The sequence below is a fragment of the Eptatretus burgeri genome, chromosome 3 (assembly GCF_056783735.1).
Source record: "Eptatretus burgeri isolate ZD-2024b chromosome 3, Ebu_testis_v1, whole genome shotgun sequence".
In the NCBI taxonomy this organism is placed as follows: Eukaryota; Metazoa; Chordata; class Myxini; order Myxiniformes; family Myxinidae; genus Eptatretus; species Eptatretus burgeri.
In genome coordinates this window covers 47,762,242-47,789,741 of record NC_140963.1, presented here as the reverse complement: position 1 = coordinate 47,789,741, position 27,500 = coordinate 47,762,242, and the positions used below count along the sequence as shown (strand labels likewise).

General features: G+C 43.2%; 1 protein-coding gene across 8 annotated transcripts in view; it reads right to left on the bottom strand.

Annotated features, from left to right (window-relative positions):
- Positions 1-27,500, bottom strand: part of VWDE (von Willebrand factor D and EGF domains) — a 304,919-nt gene that overhangs the window by 143,915 nt on the left and 133,504 nt on the right. For 7 of the 8 annotated variants that reach the window (XR_015056095.1, XR_015056094.1, XM_085873161.1 and 4 more), the window contains 4 exons: positions 18,978-19,040; positions 4,393-4,628; positions 2,946-3,035; positions 1,822-1,957 (listed from right to left, as the gene is read on the bottom strand). Coding sequence is in view for 6 of the 8 variants with exons in the window: in XM_085873161.1 (XP_085729287.1) it covers positions 1,822-1,957; positions 2,946-3,035; positions 4,393-4,628; positions 18,978-19,040 (525 nt within the window). In the remaining 2 variants the exon portion in view is untranslated. Of the gene's footprint in view, positions 1-1,821; positions 1,958-2,945; positions 3,036-4,392; positions 4,629-18,977; positions 19,041-19,821; positions 21,537-27,500 lie in introns of those variants that run through there. The other variant, XM_085873163.1, reaches the window with a different exon arrangement.

Below are 27,500 nucleotides of genomic sequence, written 5' to 3'. Positions count from 1 at the left end.
TTGCATGTAAGTAAACTTGTGCGCCAGGCCATATTTGTATTCATCCGCAACACCGAATAATTATAGTCAAACGGGTGACGATTTCTCTTTGAAACTTCTCGAGTTGTCCTGTATGTATATATATATATATATATATATATATATATATATATATATATATATATATATATATATATATATATATATATATATATATATATATATATATATGTACTGTATGAGTATATATATATGTACTGTATAAGTATATATATATATATATATATGTACTGTATATGTACATACATGTACACTATATGTAAATGTATATATATACTGTATATATATATATATATGTATTTGTACTGTATATGTATATATGTACACATGTACTGTATATGTATATGGAGATATGTACTGTACATGCATATATGTACTGCATATGTATACAGTATATATGTACTATATGTATATGTACTGTATGTATATGTACTGTATATATACTGTATATATGTATGTATATGTACTGTATGTATATATATATATATATGTATGTATATGTACTGTATATATATATATATATATATATATATATATATATATATATATATATATATATGTATATATATATATATGTATATATATGTATATATATATATATATGTATATATATATGTATATATATATATATATATATATATATATGTATATATATATATATATGTATATATATATATATATATATATATATATATATATATATATATATATATATGTATGTATATATATATATGTATATATATATATGTATGTATATATATATATATATATATGTATATATATATATATATATATATATATATATATATATATATATATATATATATATATATATATATATATATATATGTACTGTATAAGTATATATATATGTACTGTATAAGTATATATATATATACTGTATATATATATATATATATATACTGTATATATATATATGTATTTGTACTGTATATGTATATATGTACACATGTACTGTATATGTATATGGAGATATGTACTGTACATGCATATATGTACTGCATATGTATACAGTATATATGTACTATATGTATATGTACTGTATGTATATGTACTGTATATATACTGTATATATATGTACTGTATATATATGTACTGTATATATATGTACTGTATATGTACTGTATATATATATATATATATATATATGTACTGTATATATATGTATGTATATGTACTGTATATATATATATATATATGTACTGTATATATATATATATATATATATATATATATATATATATGTATATATATATATATATATATATATATATAATATATATACATGTATGTATATATATATATGTATATATATATATATATGTATATATATATATATATATATATATATGTATATATACAGTACATATACATACAGTACATATACATACATATACAGTACATATACATACATATACAGTACATATATACTGTATACATATGCAGTACATATATATATATATATATATATATATATATATATATATATGTATATATATATATATATATATATATATATATATATACATATATATATAATTACTGCCTATGGAGGTCATTTGTGACGGCTTACATGGTCTGCTAAGTTTTTTTTTTTTTTAAACTTTCCATGTCCTTGTCAATTCGTCAATGGCATGAATAAAGTAATATATGTATATGGACAATCACCTCAAATATGTAAGAGGAAAAAAATTGAAGACCTTCACTGTAATTATATTGAAGCAATGGTGAAATACTTTTTGGTGTAGTACAAGTACAAACCGGAATGATTTGAAACCAGCTTGAAGTTGAGTTTGCAAGGTTTCCCATGAATAGGACAGGGGATAGGGACGGTACTTTCCAGAGTTATCGGATGTTCGGAGCCATCTGCAAGCAGCTGCAGAGAAGCTGGATTAACCTGCGGGATGGAGAAACCAAGAGTACACGATTATCTGAGGTTTGTGACGCGTAGTTATTGACAATTGAAGTCGAACGACACATTCTTCTTTCCGTTGAATGACACCAAGTGCCTGATAGCTCATTAAAGTATAATAATGATGAAAACATCCATTCGACAAACTGAAGAAACAGTGAATTAAAAGGAAATAAATAAATAAAAATTCAAGATTAAGTAATCAAAAAATGTATGAGAAAATGTAGCCCTTCGATGATTTGTGCAAAAAGGTCACTCTGTTGGGTAATGTCCAAGTACAGGAAAAAATGTTTTGTTGCATAATTAATTGGAATCTGAGCTGAAGTTGAAGAAGTGACTATAGTGCTGTCGTGACTAACTGTCATATTCAACTGGTGTGCTTTTACCATTCCAGCAGGCTGGTAGGATAGCCGAGAAGTACAGCGCCCTCACCTCTGAGTTATCATGGGTTCAAATCTCCATCCAGCTCTAAACTGTCATTCTGGTATTTCACAGGCAGGGCGATGCATCAACATGGACGTTAAACTGGACGTCCCATCTGCCAGCATTACTTGATGGATGTTAAAAATCCTACGACGTCTTTTGCGAAGAGTAGGTGAGTTATCATCAGCACCTTGAATAAATTCCAAATTAATGCTCTAAATCCACAAGGGGCACTGCATCAGTGGCACAGCTGCACCCTTGCAAAAACCGATGCTAACCATGCAGCCTCGTGCTGTTTATGAATGACAACGACCATTACGAAAGAATTAACTTGTTCAACTTGCACCGTAGAGATCTCAAACTCCCGTTTTATTTGGAAAGGAACTCCTCATGTTTCATTCACTGGTTGGCCGAGAGAAACTGACAAGCAAACAAAAGATAGAGAAGGCAAAGTATACTCTTTTCACTTCCCATTATTATTTGTACGTTGGTTAGAATTGCTTATAAAAAGCTAAAGTTTCATGACAATAGGCATAAAAAAGGCTAGTACATTTATTCCAGCTAAAAACTCTTGGCTTGTGGATGGAGGGCTGTGAGCATTGGGATGATCGAGTATCAAGCACGTCACGGCGCATTGCACCTGCAAACAGAAACATTCATCAAGTGATTACCTATAGCTCTGTGAAGCACAGACACCTATGATGATATGAAAGTGTGCAATGAGAGTAGCTTCTTAGTCTAAGACAAAGATTTATATGGTGTTGTGGTGTGCGATTTGATACAAATGAAAACATTTGATGAAATAAGAGGAGAATACAAGGCACTGTGATGCACGTATGCATACAAGATCAAGACTAGGAGGGAAATAAAAAGTACAGTTCATTATAACAAGTTAAATCTCTTATTTGTTTGGTGTGTTGAGGAGGACAGGTTTTTTTTTCCAGTGATTTAAGGCTCCAGGAGGAGCACGTACAGCACATGAATCATGAGCAGGACAAGGGAGGATATTCGAACAGATCAGTGTATTTTTGCATGAATGACATCCTCGTCCTGCTCATGATACATGTATGTGCTCCTCCTGGAGCCTCACCATTGAAGATTAAAAAAAATGGGTACATCACGAGTGTATATGGGATTTGAACCTGAGAGCCCATCATTTCCATGCCTTTGCACATCTACAACTTTACTCGAGCTTTGTAAGTTTCATCATCATATGAACTCAAAAAGTCTAACTTGAAAAACATAATGAGATTCACAAGCAGGTGCAAGGAGGTAAACGACTTGAGACCCAATCCTTAAAGTGACAGTTCCTGTTCATGGTGAAATATCCTGCCTGTGTAGCATCAGCACTACTACAATGTACAGCAAATTTTGCTTTCTGTTAGATTCTACACCACCTCGGACAACTCGGTGGGAGGAATGCGATCACAAAGTTATACTGACTGAGAGTTCCACATTTGATACGTTGTACGAGACTGGGTCATATATTTCCAAAGCAAAAAAACGGTCAATGATAAGGGACCATTTTTGACCCCCCCACCCCCCCCAAAAAAAAGAACACAAACAATATTCACTTTCAGGAACTCACCATGACAACATGTATCAAAACAACCAAAGGGAGGATGAAACCTGAGAAACAATTTTAAGTATTCTAAGGATCAAGTATTTTGCTGATGTTGCAGTTTTGAAAATTTACCAGGTGTTGGCTCCAAACATGATGTATGCATCAAATAAATTTGTGGCTAAACAATTCATGTTGCAAATTTTATACTTTCCTTCCCACCTCTTCACAAATTATATTGTCTAACTGGATGTAATATTAAATACAGTAAGAGTACAAGTATAAAACTTCACGACATTGAAACAGGTGTGCGAGTTGAGTCAATGCATGCAAAAAAAAACAACAAAAAAAAAAACAAGAGGCAAATGGAAACAAGTATCTGAAAACTATTGCGCAAGGTGCGTGCAATTTTGTGTGCCAACTCCAAAACCAATACCCTGTCACCAAGGCGGATATTGATGCCATCCAGATCAAGCAGAAAGTAAGTGCGTAGCTTTGTTTCCCGATGGAGTTCCTCCATCTCCCCTCTTCGTGCTCGCAGCCACCACACCACCATGAAAGCCAGTGTGGAGTAGCTTTGTGGAGACTGAAAACTGCACCGTAACTGGACCGTGTGGTTGGAACCAAGCTGTGCTGAGATTATTGGTGGTGATGGTAATGACTGGGGTATAGCTATTGGGAAGCATATACAAACAACAATAGATTAAAAAGGCATTCACATGAGCATATGTTACAATCATATTTGTTGTATGATAATAAAACAAAGTGATTACATGAGGTAGCTTTTTATGAACATGTTGTTGTGGTTGCAGGAAAGACACTGGCTGGTGTCACACTCAAGACAGAAGAAAACACTAATTTAGATCTTTCCAGAGTAATTCTGTTTAGATAGGGTATCCATCCCCTCGTATCAGTGGACAGGAAAATGCGTTGTGCGCGTACAACAGGTCCGAATCCCTCCCTTTGTAATTCTTCCCTCTTAAAAAATCTCCATCCTTTCTAATCCCTGTCTCCATCCCTCTTTAACCTCTCCTTCCCCACACTTTCCTGCAGCACAACCATGCACACAGAGCAACATGCAGACACACATTACATTACATTACATTACATTCAAAACCAATCCGGTGATGTCTGGGTCCTCCGCGCCGTGACATATCAGCACGACTATCACTGTCCTGCAAGACCATTCCAGCGTTACCTGCGCTATCCACACTGCGCCAGTTCAGCGCCACCATCGCTGCCACACAAGCCATTCCAGCCCAAGCGCTGCAGTGAGGGGAAAAGCTAAATGATCACACCCTTGGCAGGTGAGTGGAGGTTGCATGGCCGACCCTGTAAACAGCTACGGACAAGTAAAGGGACACGCACACCAATAAGAAAGTGGAACACGAGGGTCAAAGGATGCTGTGCTAACCCTTGCTACCAAAGGCCACACCCCGCCCAGGAGGAATATAAGCCAGTAATTTTCCAGACGTCTGGGCTACTTCACGTCTGAGTTTAGCTGCGTCACCAGAATGAGCTTCCACAAGGGTGAATCTCTTATCTGCGAGTCAAGCAGCCTGGTGCCAAGATGGAGAAAGTGGATGGGCAGTGCAAGTTCCTTGGATGCAGCGACCAGACTTGCTGATTCACATGATCTTTTCTTGCTATCCCGACTTTCTAATTGGTCTACTTGAGACGTAAATCGAGCTCGACGTTTGCTTCGTGACCCGGCAGGGAACACAGAGTAGCAACGGTTACCCATTGACCCACCCGGGCAGGGTTACTGACTCGCACCCTGTTTCCTTTTGTGCACACACTGCAAAAACTTGCACCTCAACCGATACACTTCACCACACCATCATTGTTCATGTTCATGTTCGTGTTCGTGTTCGTCTCCCCCTCTCCCTCTCCCTCTCCCCCTCTCCCCCTCTCCCCCTCTCCCCCTCTCCCCCTCTCCCCCTCTCCCCCTCTCCCCCTCTCTCTCTCTCTCTCTCTCTCTCTCTCTCTCTCTCTCTCTCTCTCTCTCTCTCTCTCTCTCTCTCTCTCTCTCTCTCTCTCTCTCTCTCTCTCTCTCTCTCTCTCTCCTCCATTTCCCCCCCTCCTCCCTTTACGTTGGGACCCACGTGGGCCTGCCGGCTCATGTGTAGGTGAGCAAGGGGTCGAAAATACGCACCGATTTTTATTCTTCCTCTATCTATCCACCTTGTCTAATTTTACCGGTTGAATGAGGTGTGCCAGTGTTGTGGTTTTAGTGTTAAGGCTGAATGTTTAAGGGGTTCTTTTATGTGATAGGGGTTAAGACTCTTTCTTTGTGACACTGCTTCTTGTAAATACTTACTGTAAATATGTACTTTTGTTAAAAAATATATATAGACTTTCCAAAGCTGCTCGCTCACCTGTTTCCTACATTGGTTGGACATAGTGTGTAATATAAATAGATGGAAGGTTGTACCCCATTGATTCGCAACAGTCAGACGAGATGTCCTACTTACGGTTCTGCTCAGCCGTACCTAATTAATAGACAAAGGTCGGGCATCGAGAGCATGTTTACCCACCTGAAATAACTAAATCACCAGGAAGGTGATTCGAGATTTGTGGGTGGGGATCCTACCAGATTTAGTTGTTTCAGATGGCATATGTGGTTGCTTAGCAACCCATCGTGTGGCCGAGTTATCTGCGGCTCGTCGGCTTCAGGGCCAAAGGTTGAGGAGCGGGTCTGAGTGAGGCCACTTTTTGGCCTCCCTGACTCTGTAACATTTGGAGTCAGGATTGAACAAATTCAAAATTTGATAACAGAGCACAGCAAGGGTGCAGATTGAAAAGAAAACAGATATGTTGAACCAAGATGGGCAGGACCATGTGGGTACAGGCAGGTTGGACATCGTTTTTACGCCAGAACAAAGGAAGCAATTCATGGAGATAATGACGGATATGAACAGGATAATGGATGCGGGACAGGCAAAGATAAGGGCTGTATTAAACAGTGACATGAGGGTTGGATAGGCTGAGATGAAGGCTGACATGGAGGCAAAATTGGGCATGGGGAGAGCGGAGGCAAGGGATGGGCAGGCAAGACTTGGTGGGATAGCCGAAGCATGCCTTGGCGAGCAGCGGCAAATGACAGAGAACGTGGCATTTGTGTGGGACACACAGCACGTGATGGCGACTGGTGAGGCCAGGGGTAATGTAGAGGGGGTGCCGCAAAAAGAGCCATTAAGGGTTAAGGAAGAAACAGGACCATGGGAGGTAGTGAAAGCAGAGATAGAACGCCAGATAGACAGTTTGTATGAAGCCGGAGTGCGAGAATCTATTATTTAAAATGGGAGTAGTACAGGAGGGAACGGAGAGTGCAGGAAGGGAGGAAATTGGGGGCACGTGCAGTGGAAAATTTGTGCAGGGCAAGCGTGATCCCACAGGTGTGCATATCTGTGCAATGGGAGCCGATGGTGTTTCACAATCATGGGGTGCAGCCAGGATTTGCTGCCAACGGCAGGTATGTGGGCACAAATGGTATGAACAGGGAGTGTGGGGTTTCTAAAGGGACTCTCCACTGGTGTGTGTGTGTGTGTGTGTGTGTGTGTGTGTGTGTGTGTGTGTGTGTGTGTGTGTGTGTGTGTGTGTGTGTGTTATACGGGTCCTGCATGTGCAGTGTCCAAACTCGCACTTGGGCAGGCGGTGCAGGTCGATGTGGTGGAAACGCTGTGGCCAGGGCACAAGCAGGGCACCTCGGCACACTGTAAGTCACCGAACTGCGATGTTGAAACTACGTGGCTTGTGCATGTTGGTCTTGGTAGGGGAAGGGAATGAGTGCACAGGCGAGTGCGCATGCATGAGGGAAAGTGAGAGAGTGAGTGTAGCGCTGGTGTGCATGGGTGTGGCTGGAATGGGACACGAGGAGGTTGGAGGAACACTATTGGGAGAGCCGTCAGAGACTGGCGGTTTAGTTTTAAACTTAACATGGCTTCCCCATAGTGTTACAGGTTTGAGTCCAGTTCAGGGTGAGCCGACCGAGTGGTGCAAAATCATAAAGCCGATGAAACACGTGTGAGCATGTGTGCATGCAGGCCTTTGGCAGGTAGATAGGTGGGATTTTAAATGCTTCAGTCAGGTTTTATACAGGACCCGGTGGGAAAAAAGAAAACGCTGCCAGTTGAGCATGTTTTATTGTTCCGAAAAGCTCTTTGGAGAGGGATGGGATAGTGAGGAAAATTGGGGGGCCAATTGCATTCCCAAAGAGCCTTGGAGGAAAGGAGCCAGGAATTAGATAAATTCCCACAGTGTTTCCAGTGCTAATTGGCAGATTATCTGGAAACACCGAGACTGCAGGTAGGGGTCACATAGGGACCCCGTGGTAGAGTGCGTGCCAGACCACCAGGGGTGTTGGAGTGAGCCATATTTGGAAACACGGCATAACACATGTTGCACAGGGTGTGCTGTGCGGGGGTCATGCTGGAGGCACGGCCAGTGGGTTTGACCACTGCGGGTGGGGGCTCACGGGGCACAATATGTGCCCCACGTGAGCATTATGAGGAAGCACCGTGGGAGGTTCATGGCATGAGTGGCATGTTGGACGTGGCACACATTTGGAGCATGGTGCCGTATTTCCCAGGAAGGCCGGAGCCTGGATTGCCTTGGACCCAAATATCCCGCCGCATGTTGACCCATCACGTAGAACCCCTATTGCTCTCAAGGACAAAATTCAGTCAGAACTTGACAACATGGTTCAACAGGGAGTCATATGGCATATCCAGGAACTGAATGAATGGATGAGCTCTCTCACATACATCACCAAAAAGGCGGCAATATCCGTATTTGTTTGGACCCAAAGCATTTTAACCGTGCCCTTATTCATCTGTACCACAAAATACCTACAATGAAAGGGATCCATCACAAATTTGCAGGAGCGAAGTACTTCCTGAAACTTGATGCCAAGTCAGGTTATTCATCTACGACTTGATAGCGAGAGCCAACAACTTCTTACTTTTCAGACCCCAGTGGGTCGGTATTGCTTCCAACGGTTGCCATTTGGACCGTGAGGAAACCATGGAAATTTTTCAGATATAAATGGACCCTGTTCTCCAGAATTGCAGTGGTGCAATTGGCATAGCAGACGATATCACCGTCTTTGGCGCCACTGAGGAGGAGCATGATGGGAACCTTGATGCGCTGATGAAAACAGCACGGCACGAAGACCTGGGTTTCGATTCAAACAAATGATACATCAAGAAGACTGACATCATCTTTTTCAAGAATGTTTATGACAGACAAGGAACATGGCCAGAGCCAGAGAAGGTTCAAGATCTCAGAGCTATTCCAAAACCTGAGAACAACGTCAAACTTAAACATTTCATCGGCTTCATAACATATTTGTCATGCTTCATCAAGGGTTTTAGTGTGAAATCTGCTGCTCTCAAAGACCTCTCAAAAAGGATTCTAAATTCCTATGGGAGTCGCACCATCAAATTGTATTTTGTTATCTGAAGAAGGAAGTGTCAGACACATCTCTTCTTCACTACTATCAGCCAGAGGAGCCGGTCTACCTCCAATGTGATGTCAGTCTTTGGGGCCTTGGGGGAGCATTGCTTCAGCTACATGGAAATCAGTTAAGGTCAGTGGCAAGCAAAACCCTAAGAGATACTAAACAATGCTACGCTTACATTGAACATGAGCTATTCACTATCGTGATTGGTAGCAAACATTTCCATACTTACCTTCACGGTCACAGTTTCAATGTGCTCACAGATCATAAACCATTGTTGACAATTGTTGATAAGCCATTGATCACTGCCCCACCGACACAAACTGCCTGAGTCTGCCCGCAGCCAAACGATTATTACGATTCTGGGACAAATCTTCTCTGAATTCAGAATTACTGATACATTAATAAGTGATCATGGTCCTCATTTCACCGGTGAGCTCCAACTTGACCAATCCTGCTCAACTACTAATGGGGAGAAAGGTGGAATCATGATTACCAACCAAAATCGCTACACTTCCATGACCTAATCTGTTGAACTCTCTCAAACATTAATATTAACAACAAAAACGATCTTATAATGCTTCATCTTCCTCTCTCACACATGTGGTACTCTTTACTGTTTCACAATGCACTACTCTTCTGCTATTTTAACAGACTGCTCTCATTTCGAGCTCTCCTTCATTCCTTGCCTAAAAAAATCCAACTGTTACAGCGCTTCTTCTCTCCATTCTCTGAATTCGCCTTCATTGCATCCATCAAGAATTGTGTTAAATCGCATCTCTGACCTAAAACTTTTAAAAACCACAGTTTGCCATGGATGTTCGCTTTCCATCAACCATTCTTTTTTTCCAACTTCAGTGCCAACTCACCCCCCTCACCCCTCACTCTCAAAGCAACCATCCCACTCTTCTCCCTCCAAGCCTCCCTCTCACCTCTCTCAAAAATTCCCCCCTAGCCTTTCTCCCACCTTTCATCCCCCTCACTCATCCTTCTCAAAGTTGCCCCCCTCTCATCCACCAAGCTGCCTCCCTCCACTGCCCTCTCACCTCCATCTCTTCACTCCACCTCCTCAAATCCTCAACTGCCTTCTTCCTTGTCTCTTGTCCCCCCTCTCCCCCAGCACCACAGAGCCTTTTCTCCTCCTCATTCGGCCCCCTCCCCTCCCTATTCTGCAATACCCCACACTCTTTCAACAAGCCTCCTTACCTCCCCCCTCATCCCTTGTCCTACCCTCCCCCCTCCCCCTCCACCTCCTGCACCCAAATCCTCCTCCCCTACCTCTTCATTAAAAGTGTGGACCTCAAATATCCGGGGCATCCGCTCAAACCTTTCAGATCTTTCCATACAGGTTGCCACTGACAAACCAGACATTATCTGCCTAACAGAAACTTTCCTTTCCCAAGACGTGTCTGACTCCCAAGTATCTCTCCCCGGTTACTCCCTCTTACGGTATGACAGACATGAGCCTCGTCCTGGTGGAGGTGTTGCTCTCTTCATCAAAGACTATTCCTCACTCTCCATGCACTGCTCTCACTCCCCCACACCCCCAGGAATACCTCTGGCTTCGGCTTCCCCTCCACTCCCACCTCATGTTTATATGTGTACTGTACCATCCACCGAACAGTGATGACTCCATCTACACCTCACTATCCGAAAACATGGACCATCTTCTATCTTCTCATCCAAACTCTCTCTTCCTCTTATGTGATGACTTAAATTGTCATCACACCAGTTGGCTAGGTGTGGGTACCTCTCTCACCTGCCATGGCACCTCAGCAAAAGCTTTCTGCGACTCATTGGGACTGACTCAATCGGTCAACTTCCCGACCCGGATCTCAACCAATGGTACTCCATCTCTTCTGGATCTGATTTTGACAAATTTCCCTGACAATATCTGCTGCTCTTCCTCCGCTCCAATCGGTTCTTCTGACCATGTCCTTGTCAAAGTGGACATCTCTCTGGCTGTTATCAGAGAACCACCTCACCGCCGTCGAGTCCGGCATTTCACTCAAGCCGACTGGCAGGGTCTCCGAGCAGCCATCAAACTTACAGACTGGTCTCCTATCACTACTTTCTCAAGCATCAACTCATCCTGGGAATTCTTTCAAAGAAACTTGCTCTCCCTCATGCACAGATTTATCCCCTCTCGTGTTCAGTTGTCTTACCCTTCCTCCCGCCCTTGGTTTACTGAAACTTTTGGCGAGGCAGTTGTCCTGAAACAACTTGCCTTTGCCTCATGGAAAGCAAACCCAACTGAGGGCAATCTCAGTTCCTTCCACAAAGCTCGGAACAAGTGTGTATCTACCCTCAGCAGAGCCAGAAAACAACATCTTTCTCATCTCAAGTCTGAACTCTCAAACCTCTCTCCCTCCTCAAAATCCTGGTGGCGTTTAATCAAATCTGTTTCTGGTGTATGTTCCCCCTCCATCCCCTCCCTTACCTCAAATGGCCGCACTGCTGATACCACACGTGAAAAAGCTGAATGCCTAAACTCGGTGTTTGCACCTAAATCTTGTGTCCTAAATCCATCACTATCTCTACCCACTTTACCCAGTCGCACCCAACTGTCCCTGGACTCTGTATCCTTTTCTCCTGACAAGGTGGAGAGCTTGCTTTCAAACCTCGAGTCAGATTCTGCAACCGGTCCAGACGGCATCAGCCCACGTGTCCTCAAGGCCTGCTCTTCTGCTCTTGCTCACCCTCTCTCTGTTCTATTCACCCTCTCATTTGCCCAAGGTCATCTGCCATCTGCTTGGAAATCTGCTAACATCACTGCCCTGCATAAAAAGGTGCAAAAACAGATCCCTGTAACTGCAGACCAATCAGCCTTCTCCCAATCATCAGCAAGGTTATGGAATCCATCATCGCTTCAGACATGAAATCCTTCCTCTTCTCCAATGGCTTGATTTCCAATCATCAATTTGGTTTCAGACAAGGTCACTCCACCCTGGATATGCTGCTTCTGCTCTCCCATCAATGGATGGAGGTCCTCAATGCAGACAGGAAATCTGAGCCGTATCCCTGGACATATCACGTGCTTTTGACACAGTCTGGCACCCTGCACTACTCACCAAACTCTCTTCCCATGGTATTCAAGGCCATCTCCACTCATGGCTCGCAGACTTCCTCTCCTGTCACAGACAACGTGTGGCCCTAAATGGAGTTCTTTCATCCCCTCTTCCTGTGCAGGCTGGAGTTCCTCAAGGTAGCGTTCTGAGCCCTGTTCTTTTTCTGGTTTTCATCAATGATCTCTCGGACTCTCTGGAAAATCCTCTATTTCTCTTTGTCGACGACTCCACCCTCTGCCATACCATCTGTCATCCCTCAGACCGGCAAGCAGCAGCTTCTTCGCTCACTGCAGATCTGGATAAAATCACAAACTGGTCCAACACGTGGAACATGTCTTTCAATCCAGACAAATCTCACACTCTCACTATGTCTCTTCGAAAGGACCGTTTGGAAACCCCCCCATCCACTTTCTCAACAATCCTCTGGAAGAAGTCTTTTCTTTCAAGCTTCTGGGTCTCACTATCTGCCATGACCTTTCCTGGGAAAGTCACATTTCCAACCTCGCCTCAAAAGCCAGTCGCCGACTGGGAATCCTCCGTCGTGCAAAGTCCTTCCTCGGCCCTCTTGAGCTCCTGACCACTTACAAAGCTTTTGTCCGTAGCCTGATGGAGTACTGCTCTCCCCTCTGGGCTGGTGCTCCTGCCTCCCACCTTTCTCGGCTTCACACTGTCGAAACCAGGGCATTTAAGATCATCGGTATCTCCCACAATGAAGCTGAGTCTTTGGGCCTCTCGCTCAATCACCGCAGGTTGGTCGGTGGTCTTTCTGTCTTCTCCCGACTCCTCTCCAGCCTTGCCCTCCCTGCTCTCTCTGCGATTTGTCCCAACCACATTTCCACAGGGCGCTCAAGGTCCGCCAACAACCCCCTTCTGGTAAAACTACCAAAATCACGAATCACTGCTCATCTTCACTCTTTCATTCCTGTTTTTTCCCGCCTTTGGAATAAACTTCCTCACTCTATTCTTTCCCATTCTTCCCTCCAGGCTTTCAAAACAGCTGTTCACCACCACCTCTTATCTTCCCCCATCCAAATCCTCGATCTTTTCTACCCCCGATAATCCACCCAAGCCCACTTCCTTCAATTCCCCTGCTTTCCTTCCTGAAAGTCCCTGTAATGTCCATCTTCTCTTTGCCATGTTCCCTGTCCCATCCCCATCCCTCTCCCTTACACAGTTCACCTAATGTGTCTGTTCCCCACTGTTTTGTCCCTTCCACTCCCGCCCCTCTTGCCTCATGCCTCCTTGCTGTGAGTTGTGAGTTAGCTCTCATATGAGCCTCGCCAAGGTATACAAAAAAAAAAAAAAAACACATGATGATGAAGGTGTCGTACACAGGGAGCTGGAGAGTCGTCACCACTCTCAAAAACTCTACCACGATCATCATGTTCAGGCACATGAAATGTTGTGCCTCTACTCTGGACGAGGAGTTCACATTCAGAACTATGACAACCATTGATGGGAGCCGACCACGGTCCTCTCCTAACGTGAAGAGCCACGCTCATATTTTCTTGTATCACCATTTAGTCAAACACTCCGACACAATCAAATTCACGTTCAGGAGCTTCCAGAATGTGTTGGAATATCCCATCAACCTATGAGCCAAAAATAGAATTCTGAATGCACCGTGAACAGGAATGGGGAACCATCTTGCAGGGTCCAGTGTTGAACCTGTGAACCATGACTGTGACACAAATCACACTTCCAGATCACACTTCCACTTCAATGTAAGCGTAGCATTGTTCAGTGTCTCTTAGGGTTAGCTGTTAGGGTTAGGGTTATATTTGTTAGGGTTAGGGTTAGCTGTTAGGGTTAGAATTGTCAACTTCCTAGCAATATTGCCAGTTGTAGTCACATGTTGCCTTCTTCGCAGAGCCTGACAACGGTCCATATGAGGTCTGGGCGAGCCGTGAAGATGTCATGTCTTCTTGATCTATAAACATTTTGGTTGTCTGATGTTAATGGTTTCAGTTTCCTATCTGGTATTGTAATGGTATTACATTCGTTTGCTGGTTTTACTTTGTGTGCATTGGACCGGAAGTGATGGTGTGTGGTTTGGTAAAGTGGGAGAGTGCCGGGGCATGGTGCATTCTGGTGCTTCACTTTGCTTGGTGCGCAATGATTCTGGAACCGCAATAAAACCAATCCTTCTCTTCGAACATTTACCTCTCTGTCATTAACATCAGAACTTTACACATACTTCGCTCTTTAATAAATAATTTATGTGCGTTCCATCAGTGAGACATCACAGGGTCAGTGGGCTTCTTTCGTTAAAACCAGCAAAGGTATTCGGCGTTGCCGGGGAATGGCGGGTCCCTCCTCCCACCCCACTCCCCTCCCACTGCACCCACCCCACTCCTTCTCCTCCCTCCAGATTCACACCCCCACCCATTCTCCACTCTCCAGACTCCCAACCTAAACCATTCCCCTCCCTCCCTCCTTTCCTCTCCACCTCCACTCTCCCCCTTTCTTCTTTCCCCTCTTCCCCACCCTTTCTCCCCATCTCCACTCTCCCCTTCCCTCCTGCCCAATCTTAAACCACGTATGTCAGCGACAGTGGAAATGCCATATGTAAAATGTGAATTTAAGACATCAGCAATCTCCCCCTTCCCTCCCCCAATCCCCAACTGCTCCTCTCCCTACTCTTTCCTTCCCTCCCCCACTCTAACTCTCCCCCTTCCTTCCCACCCCCCAATTTAAAATGAGTCCTATATATAGTACTGCATTACAAAAGCTTTCAAAGTAGCTATGACAGAACTCCATTGACCTTCCCCTCCCCCTCTTTCTATAGATTTCCTCTTCCCCCTCTCGATGTAGAAATCAGGATTTCCTCTCTCACCCTATCCCGCTCCTCCTTTCCCCGTCGCTGGGAAGAGATTTAAAAGAGGTCCTATATAGATGGTATGCATGCGTCTCATGAAACAGCAATATGATCTGTTCATTTCCCCCCAGATTTTTGAAAACATTCATTTCCCCCCAGATTTTTGAAAACATTCATTTCCCCCCAGATTTTTGAAAACATTCATTAACCCCAGATTTTTGAAAACATTCATTTCCCCCCAGATTTTTGAAAACATTCATTTCCCCCCAGATTTTTGAAAACATTCATTAACCCCAGATTTTTGAAAACTTAATTTCCCCCCAGATTTTTGAAAACATTAATTTCCCCCAGATTTTTGAAAACATTAATTTCCCCAGATTTTTGAAAACATTAATTTCCCCCAGATTTTTGAAAACATTCATTTCCCCAGATTTTTGAAAACATTAATTTCCCCCAGATTTTTGAAAACATTCATTTCCCCCCAGATTTTTGAAAACATTCATTTCCCCCAGATTTTTTTAAAACATTCATTTCCCCCCAGATTTTTGAAAACATTCATTTCCCCCAGATTTTTTAAAACATTCAGTTCCCCCCAGATTTTTGAAAACATTAATTTCCCCCCAGATTTTTGAAAACATTCATTTTCCCCCAGATTTTTCCCAATTTCATTCAAAACACCTTGAAGTGGACCTCTGAAAATGCAAACATATGTCGAATAGACCTTACGAATAAGCAATCCCCTGGTCCGAAAGTGACATCTATTTAGTTCTTTAAAATGCATTGTTTGTCCAAAAACGTCTAATTTTGTCCGATTTTTTTTAGCGGAGTCTCAAATTATGTCAGCCAATCAAAAGTGATATCACAAAAAAAAAGATATCACGACAATAAATCGTGGGATAGCCCAAAAGGGCTTAGCTTTATTTAGCCTCAAAGCACGGGGAATTTTAAAACATTAATGAAATGAAAACCCGAGACACTACAAAGAGGTCACTTAGTTTATTGTTCTCAGGAAACACTTGTCTCTTCAAATATGCACACGTACACCCACTCACTTTATTATCTAATAGAAGCACCCGCTCCCTGAGGGAGCGGACAGCCTGACGGCCGCACACAGGTAGGGATGGACCAGCACAGGCACACCGATACTGAGCTCCTTTTATATTATGGACTAGCAGAGTTACCCAGCGTTGCTTGAGCTTGGGGGGGGGGGTTACTGAGAAGTGGGAGAAGCAGGAGAACCGGCAGGGCTGAGAATGGGGCAGGCGGATCGGGGGCAGGAGAACCGATGGGGTCGGGATGGGGGGAACTGTGTAGGGGGCAGGAGAGCCAGAACACCAGTGGGAAAAGGGGTCTTAAGGGTCTTGGGTTTTTAAGTGTCTTTGAGGTATTAAGGGTCTTTAAGGTCTTAGGGGTCTTCCAGGTCATTGGGGTCTTAAGGATCTTTGAGGTCTTAAAACGTCTTTGGGGTCTTACAGTTCTTAAGGGTCTTCTGGCTCTGAGTCTTGGGAGTCTTAAGGGTCTTCTAAAGACTTGGGTGTCTTAAAGGGCCTTCAAGAGTCTTAGGAATCTTAACCGTCTTTGGGGTCCAAAGAGTTTTTGGGGTATTCTGGATTTTAAAGTGTCTTAATTGTGTTCGGGGAATTCAATGGTCTTAAGGGTCTTATGGGTCTCATCTCCTAAGCATGTAAAAAGTCTTCTCTCAAGGATGTATTTTAATCTCTCAAGCATGTAAAAGAAAGGTCTTATGGTTTTTTGGGGTCTTTAAAGGCTTCGGTTGTGGATGAAAATACACTTAGGACAACCCCTGGGTCTGACTTGGTCTGTGTAGCAAATTTGGTGGTTGTCGGTCCATGCAAAAAACGTGAAGACAGACAGACATCCGATGAATCTTATTTATTGGAGTTATTATTCCTGATCCTGACTGCAAACCTCCTACATTGGTGGGAATGAGGCCTGTGATCTGGCAGCGAAGCAAACCCTTAAAATTGATAATGTACCCAAATCCCTCTGGGCCCCTCAAAAATTGCTAGTTTAGTGAAGGACCCGACTGTGAAAAAATGGTAATTTCAGTGCGTGGGACACCAGCACGAAGGGAAGATTCTGTTACAAGGTGCACCTGGATGTGATACCTCCAGTAAAGCTTACCAGGCTTCCCTGGAGAGAGGAAGAGAGGTAGCTCTCTGTAGGTTATGAATCGGACACTGTCACCTCAATTCATACCTTCATAGAATAGGATGTCACCCTATGCCTATGGGGTACTGTGAACATTGCAGGAGGCTTGAAGATTTGAACCATCTTTTAAAAAAATGCCTACTTTATGAGGGATACAGTTGGCATCTTTTCCAAAATTTTAGAGAGATGGGGATTAACATTTTAGATCTGCCAGGAACCATGAGTCTGTTGAACCAGACTCTGACTCTGAAAGCACCATTAAACCTCAAAAAAGAACAAAAACATGAAGCAGAAAACCTCCTAACTGGTGATCAGCAGGACAGAGAACTGGTGATCAGCAGGGCAGAGAACTGGTGATCAGCAGTTTTGTGGCAGTCGACACTTGTTGCTCACAGGTTGTGCAGCAAGTGCTGTGATGGAACTCGATCTGTGCCCTGCTGCCTCATCAAGTTTCATTCGATCTGTCAGCTTATTTATTAACGAGTTTAATATGGTCACGAGTCTTTAACTTTTCCTTACTGAGATTAATTCCCAATGGAATCTCCCCCATTCTTCCACCAATTGTCCCTCTCATGTGCCCCTCAAACCTGCTGTTGGTGTGTTTTCCTCCTTTTCACAGTGTTCATGTATTTGTGAGTATGCTTATTTATCTCAGTTCACAACAATATTCTTGATACTTCACTGAAGTCTAAGTAACTCGATCTTGATCGGGTGACCCAACTTATATTGTATTATATTGTTTTGTAGATTTTCCCATGCGCAAGACAATTGGTAAAGAAAGGCCTTGTGACATTAAAGGACATTAGCACATTTAACTGCCATGTTATGATCTTGTAAATATACATAAAGCATGATTTTTCTTCTATTTCATGTTATCATAGAATATGTAATCATACATGTTCCCGTATCTTAAAGAAGAGACGATGGGGGATAACGGCCTCCAATGCTTCCATTTCTTGTGGTCATAAAAGGCCGGAGACGTAGTGTCGGTGGACAGGAAAAGCCATCTTTATTTTTGTTAATCAGTTCTTTGTTCGACAATGGATTCGTCGGACAATTCAATGTTGCGCTTCTATAGAGACATTCAACCACATAAATCCATTGTCCCTTTAAAGTTGCTCCAATTATTATGGATGGCAGTAAAGTTTGGTAAAAGTGAAATTGCCTCTGAGCTGCCGTGAAGCATGTTTGATTGAAAGAACAATCGAAGTTGACTGTATCAAGTGCATTCACTCATTAATGAAAAATGATTCCATGATATGTTTTGTAACAGTAGGTGGACAAACTTCGACAGCAATTAAATGGGATCTGAATTTGAATAAAGATATACAATGCTTATTGTATTTTTAGAAATATTGATGTGAGCTGCTTTGTGAATAGACGATTTAACAGGCAGTATAAGATAATAATCATTGCAAGGTATCAACATGAGTTATAATATACTTCATGAAAGTAAATGAGCAGAACTCATAACACCCGTGCTATTGTATACCAGTGCATACCTTGACAACCTCTATCAGTAGTGATTTCTCCCAACCGACAGGTTTTCACGGGCTTATTGACAACTGCAAAATATAATGGGATATATATGGTCGAAGGAAAACAAACTCATCTCTGCAATTAAAAGAATGCAATCCTTTTAAACCAAAACAATATTCATGAGAACGTTAAAAAAAAATTCCAAAACACATTATATGTTGGTAGTCTGGTGGGTAAAGCAAACTCTAAAAACATGATTTGTCACCTTTTTTGCATAGATAGTCAAGGCTCATGGAAGAGCGAGTTCAGTTAATTGATCAGAAAGTAACAGGACAAAAAGGAACAGTAGAGTTGAAGGCCAAGATAGAGGTAGACTTTGACAAACGATGGGTGTGGGGAGGAATGGCGGAAAAAGAGGATGCATGTGGTGGACAAGATAGATACAGAAGGAAACTCCAAGGAGGGAAAACTGGAAATGTGGAGAGAGGAGGGATTGGGGTGGGGTTAGCGAGGGTAGAAAATATCAGCGTTTTGGATTGGGGACGATCTGAGATGGTGGTGAACAGCTGGCTTGAAGACCTGGAGGGAAGAATGAGATTGAAGATGTGAAAGTTGTTTTCATAGGCAGGGAAAAAAAAAAGAGGAACAAATGAGTGGAGGTGATCCTGTATTTAGGTAGTTTCACCAGAAGGGGGTTGATGGTGGACCGTGTGAGCCCTGCATAAACCTTGGGGGGAAAAGGACGAAAAGAGCAGAGTGTGCAAGACTAGAAAGGAGGCGGTAGAAGACAGACAGAACACCGACCTGTCTGCGATTGCGAAATGATAGACTTATCAACTCGGCTTCATTGCGGGATATTTCAATAACCTTAAAGACCTTGGTTTCCTTCCACGACATCAAGCTGAGAAGATGTGAGGCAGGGGAGCCAGCCCAGAGGTTCGCACTGATTTCCCAATCTGAGGTGTGCAGAGCGAGTGAGTAGAAGAAACACATAAATAGTGACAGAATGCAGAAATTTGAAAGAAGTGGAAGAAGGAAAGTGAAAGACAAAAAGGGATGCACACCATCAAAGCTGGATGCACATACCTTCAAGAGAATATGGAATTACAAAAGATAACAATCTATAGATATATAAACACCATTCTGCCTGTCTCTGTCCGTCTCTCTCTATCTATATTTGTTCCTTATGCACGGCCACAACTTTTAAATTACAAACTCCAAACTCAGGGTAAAAATAGAACTTTGTGTGGGGAGTAACATAGGCTATGTGGCCACAGCCTCACACAGGAGTTTGGGGGGGCAGGAGGGGGCGTAAATTCTCTATGTAAATGTGTACCGTGTAGCGGCACCTGGTGGTGGTGGTAGAGGGTATTACAATCTCCTTTTTTACATGGGCAACGCTGAGATTAAATCACTCTTCGCACAGGTAAATTTGTCCTCCTTCCTTTCTCCCCCCCCCCCCCGAAAAAAACAGAGGGGTCTCTCAAAGCCTGTCATCGTGTATGAGACATTTCTAGTGGAAAGGGACATCAGGACGAATTGGGGGCAAAGGGCAAAGGGGGGGGGGCAGGATGTGAGGACTGGTATGGGGAGCGGGAGGGGGGGGGAGGGGTTGGGGTGAGGGTGAGGACTGAAAGCACTCTATGTATGGGTAAATTTATCTTCCTTTCCTTCTACTTCTCACCCAAAATGTTTTAGCAAATACGACGACTAATTGGTCCATCAGCGAAACGACCGGTAGGCTCTGCAAGTTGTGAATGAAAAAAAAAAAACGACAAAGAGCTTGAGAAGATTGATTGATTGATTTGTGCTCTGCCTGAAGGCAAGTCCTGGGCTGCTTGACAAGGGTGATTCCAGATAGTTTTCCATTGCCTTCCAAGCAGTTAGTTATGGTAGGAATTTGTAATTTGGCCAGGGTGCCGGTGATAGCTCGCGTACTCTTTGTGAAGGACATCGTGGAATCTTTAACATACTCCAACTAATGATCGTAGATGGGCCACCCAGCGGAATGTCCATTTGACGGATGGCATGCTCACTGATGAATCACCCTGCCTGTGAAGCATCGGCATGATAGTATGTCTATCTTTCCTTGCCTAGTGCGGCGCAGCGTGCGCCGTGGCGAGTCTGTAATGCCGGCTCAGTGTGCGTGTGATTAGCACTGTGGCTCTTGAACTTTATCAAACTTTCCCTGAATCCAAAATTACAATTGGATTTTCTTTAGTTCATTATTCTGTTAATGCAACATAATCTATGTCCACAAAGTAAATTTAGAGGTCGGGAGAGAAAAGGAAGAAAAGGTAATGAAGATGGGCAGAAAAATGCAACAAGTAGCTAAAAGGTGAAGAGATGAAAGTCAAACGTGATGGAAATACAGTCAGAAAAAGATAGACAGTGATCATGAGGAACGAGTGAAGAAAATAAATAATTATAAAGAGGAAAATAATAACAATGAATTAGAGCAACTGCATTTAAATTATATTTGGCCATCAAGAAAAAGTTCTTTCATCGATGTTGATGTTTTTATCATATTTTTACACTGAAACACCTTGCAATCAAGTTATATTCATTACCAGCAATTACCACCCGTTGCTTTACTGACGGGAATAGTAAGGGGGGGGGGGAGAAAGTGGGGGAGAGAAAAAAGGAAGAGTGAAGAGGTGGAGGAGGAAAGAGAGGAGAGCGAGGAGGGGTGGCGGAGCGAGGAGGGGTGGCGGAGCGAGGAGGGGTGGCGGAGCGAGGAGGGGTGGCGGAGCGAGGAGGGTGGCGGAGCGAGGAGGGTGGCGGAGCGAGGAGGGGGGGGAGAGAGAGAGAGAGAGAGAGAGAGAGAGAGAGAGAGAGAGAGAGAGAGAGAGAGAGAGAGAGAGAGAGAGAGAGAGAGAGAGAGAGAGAGAGAGAGAGAGAGAGAGTGTGAGGAAGGGTGAGGAAAGGTAAGGCAGTGTGAGGTGAGAGAATGGGAAAGCAGATGTGTGGTGGAGCATTAATTACGATTCACACTGTCTCATCAAAATGATTCTGCATAGAATAACAGTTAAGATGGAAATAAAATAATGTCTGAAATAAATTTTCCACCAGTTATATGATAAATACCGCCCAGATATAAACACCGCCAAGACATGTCCGGAGATATAAACACTGCTCGGAAACAAACACTGCCAGGACACATCCAGAGATAAACACCACCTGGAGACAAACAATGCATGGACGTGTCCGGAGCCAAGCCATACAGAGACAAACTCCACCTGGACACGTCAGGAGACAAACTCCCATCCGGACATAAACACCACCCGGACACGTCAGGAAACAAACACCGCATGGACATGTCCAGTGACAGAGACAAACACCACCTGGACACATCCGGAGACAAATACCATCCGGATGCATCCGGAGACAAACACGGTCCAGACGCATCCGGAGTCAAGCCGTCTAGAGACAAACACCACATGGACACTTCCAGAGACACACTCCCATCCAGATATGTCCACAGACAGAGAAAGAGAGAGAGGGAGATGGGGGGGAGTAGAGAGAGAGAGAGAGAGAGAGAGAGAGAGAGAGAGAGAGAGAGAGAGAGAGAGAGAGAGAGAGAGAGAGAGAGAGAGAGAGAGAGAGAGAGAGAGAGAGAAAGGGGGAAGGGTGAGAGAGAGAGGTGTGGGAGGAGGGTGCTGCACTGTATTGGGAGGGGGTAAAGCAAGGATGGGACAAAGAGAGAAAGACAGAGAAAGAGAGAGAAAGAGATGGGAGTTAGCAGAGAACATGTTATGCTTTATGAACTAAACACACACACACACACACACACACACACACACACACACACACACACACACACACACACACACACACACACACACACACACACACACACACACACACACACACACACTTCAGTATATTGGTGCAGGGGCCAATATCGGCAATTTTTCCATAATCGGCTGATTGGAATCAGTGTGATTACCGACTACAGTACGTACTGTTATACAACTCAAAAACCTTTAGGAGCGTTCACCCTTGTTTTGAGGAAATTTCAATAAACAAATTAAAAAAAACAATGTTGCATTATAGACATTTCAAAGATGTGCTGCCAATCATCACGTGATGGATGGAAAAAAATTTGGTTCTGTAATTCAGAAAACGTGTTCATGCGGCGAACGGCTTGGAAATCCAGCATTATCAAATGTATTTTGCTTTGTAACTCACAAGGATAAACCATATAACCCTTGTAAAGCACACAGTCATAAAATAACCAATTTAGAAATGCATGTACCTCTACCCTGTAGCAACTTCCAACTGTACAACCCGATCGGGACACAAACTGTACCGCTATTGACTGTAGGGCGTGCGGTAGGTGGCTTAAACACTCCAATTAAATAGTTGATAAGGAACGGCTGGCTTGGCAGGCGATAGCAATCACCGAACTGTCATATTAAATGCACGCCTCCCGGAGATGCCCGAAATGTCAAATATGTCTGAATTGAAAAAAAAACAGTGTTCATTTGTCTAACAGTCAGAGCTGCTGCCAAGTTCATTTCTGGAGCTTAAATTTTGTAATTCAGTTTAGTTTAAGAGATTCTCAAGGTTATAGCATGTGCGGAAATGAAATAAAGTCATGAACGCTGGTGTCTCCGGGCGTTTATAAGTATTGCAATGTCCCCAATGATTCATTGGAATGATGAACAGTCATTCAATAATATGAGTGAGGAAAGTGGGGGGGGGGGGGGAAAAACTTTGTCAATAAGAAATTGTTGCGGCCTGTTCCAAGTCGAGGCATGGCTGAGCAGGCCGAACAAAATGGCGTATCAAGTCCCCAGTGAGGTAACTGAGGACGCCTTAAGATGCCAGCGAGGGGGCCGAGGATGTACCCAATTCAAGTATATAATTAAATAAGGCCATTACATTTCTTTAAAAGGGGTATTTTAATTCACCCAAACACCCATAAATTATCACTTGTGCACTCCCTTGGAGTTTCTTAGTATGCATGCAAATTTTAAACCTGATAGGTTTCCTGGTTTTGGAGTTATGGAGGAAACACACTGATGCACGCACGCATGCACACACACTCTCTTATTATAGGTTTTCTTACAGAATGGAACCAACCGATTCACGGTAAATGCAAACAAAATGGTGCACACAGACCACGTGACAAACATTTTCTGGACATTTAATGTTGCAACTGTCTCTAAACAGGGACTCGAGTTTGGCCTCTTTATGTGCAGACGTAAGCCATCAGTTGAAGAAGGCAGGTTCGTATTTGTCTTATTTTTCTGACAAAAACTCCAGTAAACGAACTTCATCAGCAGTGACACCAGCTTTACTTGTAGTTGGATGCATGGAGCAAATGAACTTCTCCGATGATTGCAGCACTTCCTCGAATGCAACAGAATGTTCGTCCAGCTGGGCAAGTACTTGACGGTCGGTGGTCGAAACTCTTCTTCAAAGGGGAACCCAAATGCAATTATTTTTTTTCCTGAAAACTGTTGAAAATAATTAATCAGGGTCAAGTTTGAACGGAAAAAAACATTTTGAATTTGTTTTGCCAATCACAAAGTGCCTTAGAGTGTCGATTTTCGATTTTCGCCAGAGACGTCACACCTGGAACCCGTCTTGATCCAAATGGTGGCTTACATAGAGAAACAAGGTATTATGAGCTGGGATTCAGATACTGATTCCACCATCATCAGTAACTCTGAAGTTCTCAGGATGTTGAAACTGATCAGGGGGATTTTGAAGAAATGGTTGGAAGCCATCAAGGCCATCCTGTCAGTCCTAACATGGAAATATAGCTTTCCAAAATGAAAGGTTAATGCATGATGGTGCTGATATAATTAAAGGCAGCATTTCACTTCATATTCAGATTAAAACAGAAAATCAATAGATTTCGCAAAAAACAGTCTAGCACCCTGTATCAATAGGCGAAAAGTGCAAGCAAATACATAAACTTGCAAATACAACCCATCACTTGAGGAAAAATGGAGGGGGAGATGAGATGTATCAGTAGTTTATGATAATGCATGCATACATGGGTGCACCGGGGTGTGGTTAAGCAGAGAGAGGTGACCCGCCCATGCTGTGCTGTGCTGTGTTGTGCCGGTGTGCGAATTAAACCTGTTGTTCCCACTTCAGAGCCTTCGTCCCTGTCCATCGAGTACATTACAAGGGGGGCAATGGTGCCCTTATGTTGGCATTAGTGCAGGATTGAATGAAATTAAACAGGACGTTCAAACGGGTCATACTAAACAACACAAGGACACCATCCAGAGAGAACCATGTGGAGTGGAGGGGCTTCAGGAGTAGGTTAGCTTGAGGGAAGGGGAAGGGAAGGAAAGGCGTTTTCCTTGTGTTGTTGAAAAAAAAAAAACACGCCAGTGTTCGTGCCTTTATTTAATTTCCACACAAACAATAAGCTCGAGAATCTCTAAACTTAATCTCCAAGTTCAATTCTGGAGCTTAAATTTTGTAATTTGGCTTTGTTTAAGAGATTCTCGAGCTTATCGTATGTGTGGAGATTAAATAAAGCCACGAACGCTCGCATTTCCGGGTGTTTATAAATGTTGCAACGTATCCAGCGATTTGTAGGTATGATGAGCTGTTAGATGATATGTTTTTTTTAGTAAGTAATATTTGATGATGGAAGTGAGGAAAGTGAAAAAAACTTTATCGTTAAGAAATCGTTGTGGTCTGTTCCAAGTCAAGGCATGGTTGAGCAGGACAAAAAACAGGTAACACAGGAGGTGTCTTAAGAACACATAGAGAGTGAGGTGGCTGAGGATGGGCTTGATAAAGGATGTAATTAAATAAGGCCGTTAATTATTTTCAAAATAAGTGTTTTAATTACCTCAAACACCCAATTTCCACTCATGCATTAGTATGCATGCAAAGTTTCAGGCAACTAGGTTTCATGGTTTTGGAGTCAAGGAGGACCGCACGCACACACACGCGCGCACACACACACACACACACACACACACACACACACACACACACACACACACACACACACACACACACACACACACACACACACACACACACACACACACACACACACACACACACACACACACTTATTCGGATAGATGAAAGCAGATTGCACAAAATGGTGAAAAAGAAAACTGCATACGTAATTGCCGAAAAGAAGGACCCTTGTGGACTTTATCACCATGACTTGCAAAAACAGTTGACACATCGAGCACGGCGTTGAGCCCAATGAAGTTATAGTTTCAACACATTCCAAAATATTTTCTTCACTCAATAATATTGCCTGAACAGTTGACAAAAATTAAGCTTTATAGTTTATTGGACAACCCGTGAACCCGTTGGGTTCCTGCTGTGACAGCGGTTGATGAAAAAAAACTAATTTCAAGAAAAAAACAAGATAGCTCCAACGAACTATACCGCTGAGGTTGTTTGCATTGATCCAATTATCCTGAAGAGTACTTGACTGAATCGGGAATTGATTTTTTAATAAATTTTTTCGTTGCCCAATTTGAACGAAACTTGATACTGCACAACCAAAGCGAATGGTGAGTAAGGTGGCCTGAAATTTTTTGCGCAATCGTGTACCGTTTTGGCTGTATTTCGGGAACATACATGCATACAAGATGGGAGTTTTAGTAATACTGGTACGTGCCCGTATGTACGTGCCTGTACGTGCGTGGCCATACGTGCAAAAAAAAAAAAAAAAAAACAATCACACAGGCCGTTCCTTCGCTCTCGTAAACGACGACTGGATTGGGGCATTGTCTTCTTCTATTTCTTCTTTCGGCTGCTCCCGTTAGGGGTCGCCACAGCGGATCATCCGTATGATCCGCATAGTGATTTGGCACATGTTTTACACCGGATGCCCTTCCTGACGCAACCCTGGTCGCCTCTTACGACACAGGGATATGGTACACCTATTTTAACCGGGGTATACACCGGCCCAGTATTCTGGTACTCATTTCGCCGACCTCTGAAGGATGACAGGCTGAGTCAACCCCTTGGTGTATTAATTCAGTGGCCCAACGGGGCTTGAACTCAGGACCTTTTGGATCCCAAGCCGCTGCCCTAACCACTGCACCAACACCAGGCTTGGATTGGGGCATTGTGTTTATCTATAAATGCGCATAAGAAATCGAGAAATTATTAGAATACAGGAAGCCATCACTATCCGGAAGTCCATACGTTGTAACCCGTAATGGGGAACGCGGCTGAGGATCTCATCCCCAACGGCCACGCCTACGCAGTAACGTGTCCTGTCATTGGTAACTAAATGGGGCATTGGCCACGCCTACGCAGCAACGTGTTCTGTCATTGGTTTGGTAAATAAATGGCCATAACTTGGGAAGCACTTCTCCGATTAATATCAAACCTTGAAAAGGCACATCCTCAGGTCCCCAGCAATATACCTGGCAAGTTTCAATGAGATCGGACCAGTGGTTGTTGAGAAACAGCGGTCACACACACACACACACACACACACACACACACACACACACACACACACACACACACACACACACACACACACACACACACACACACACACACACACACACACACACACACACACACAC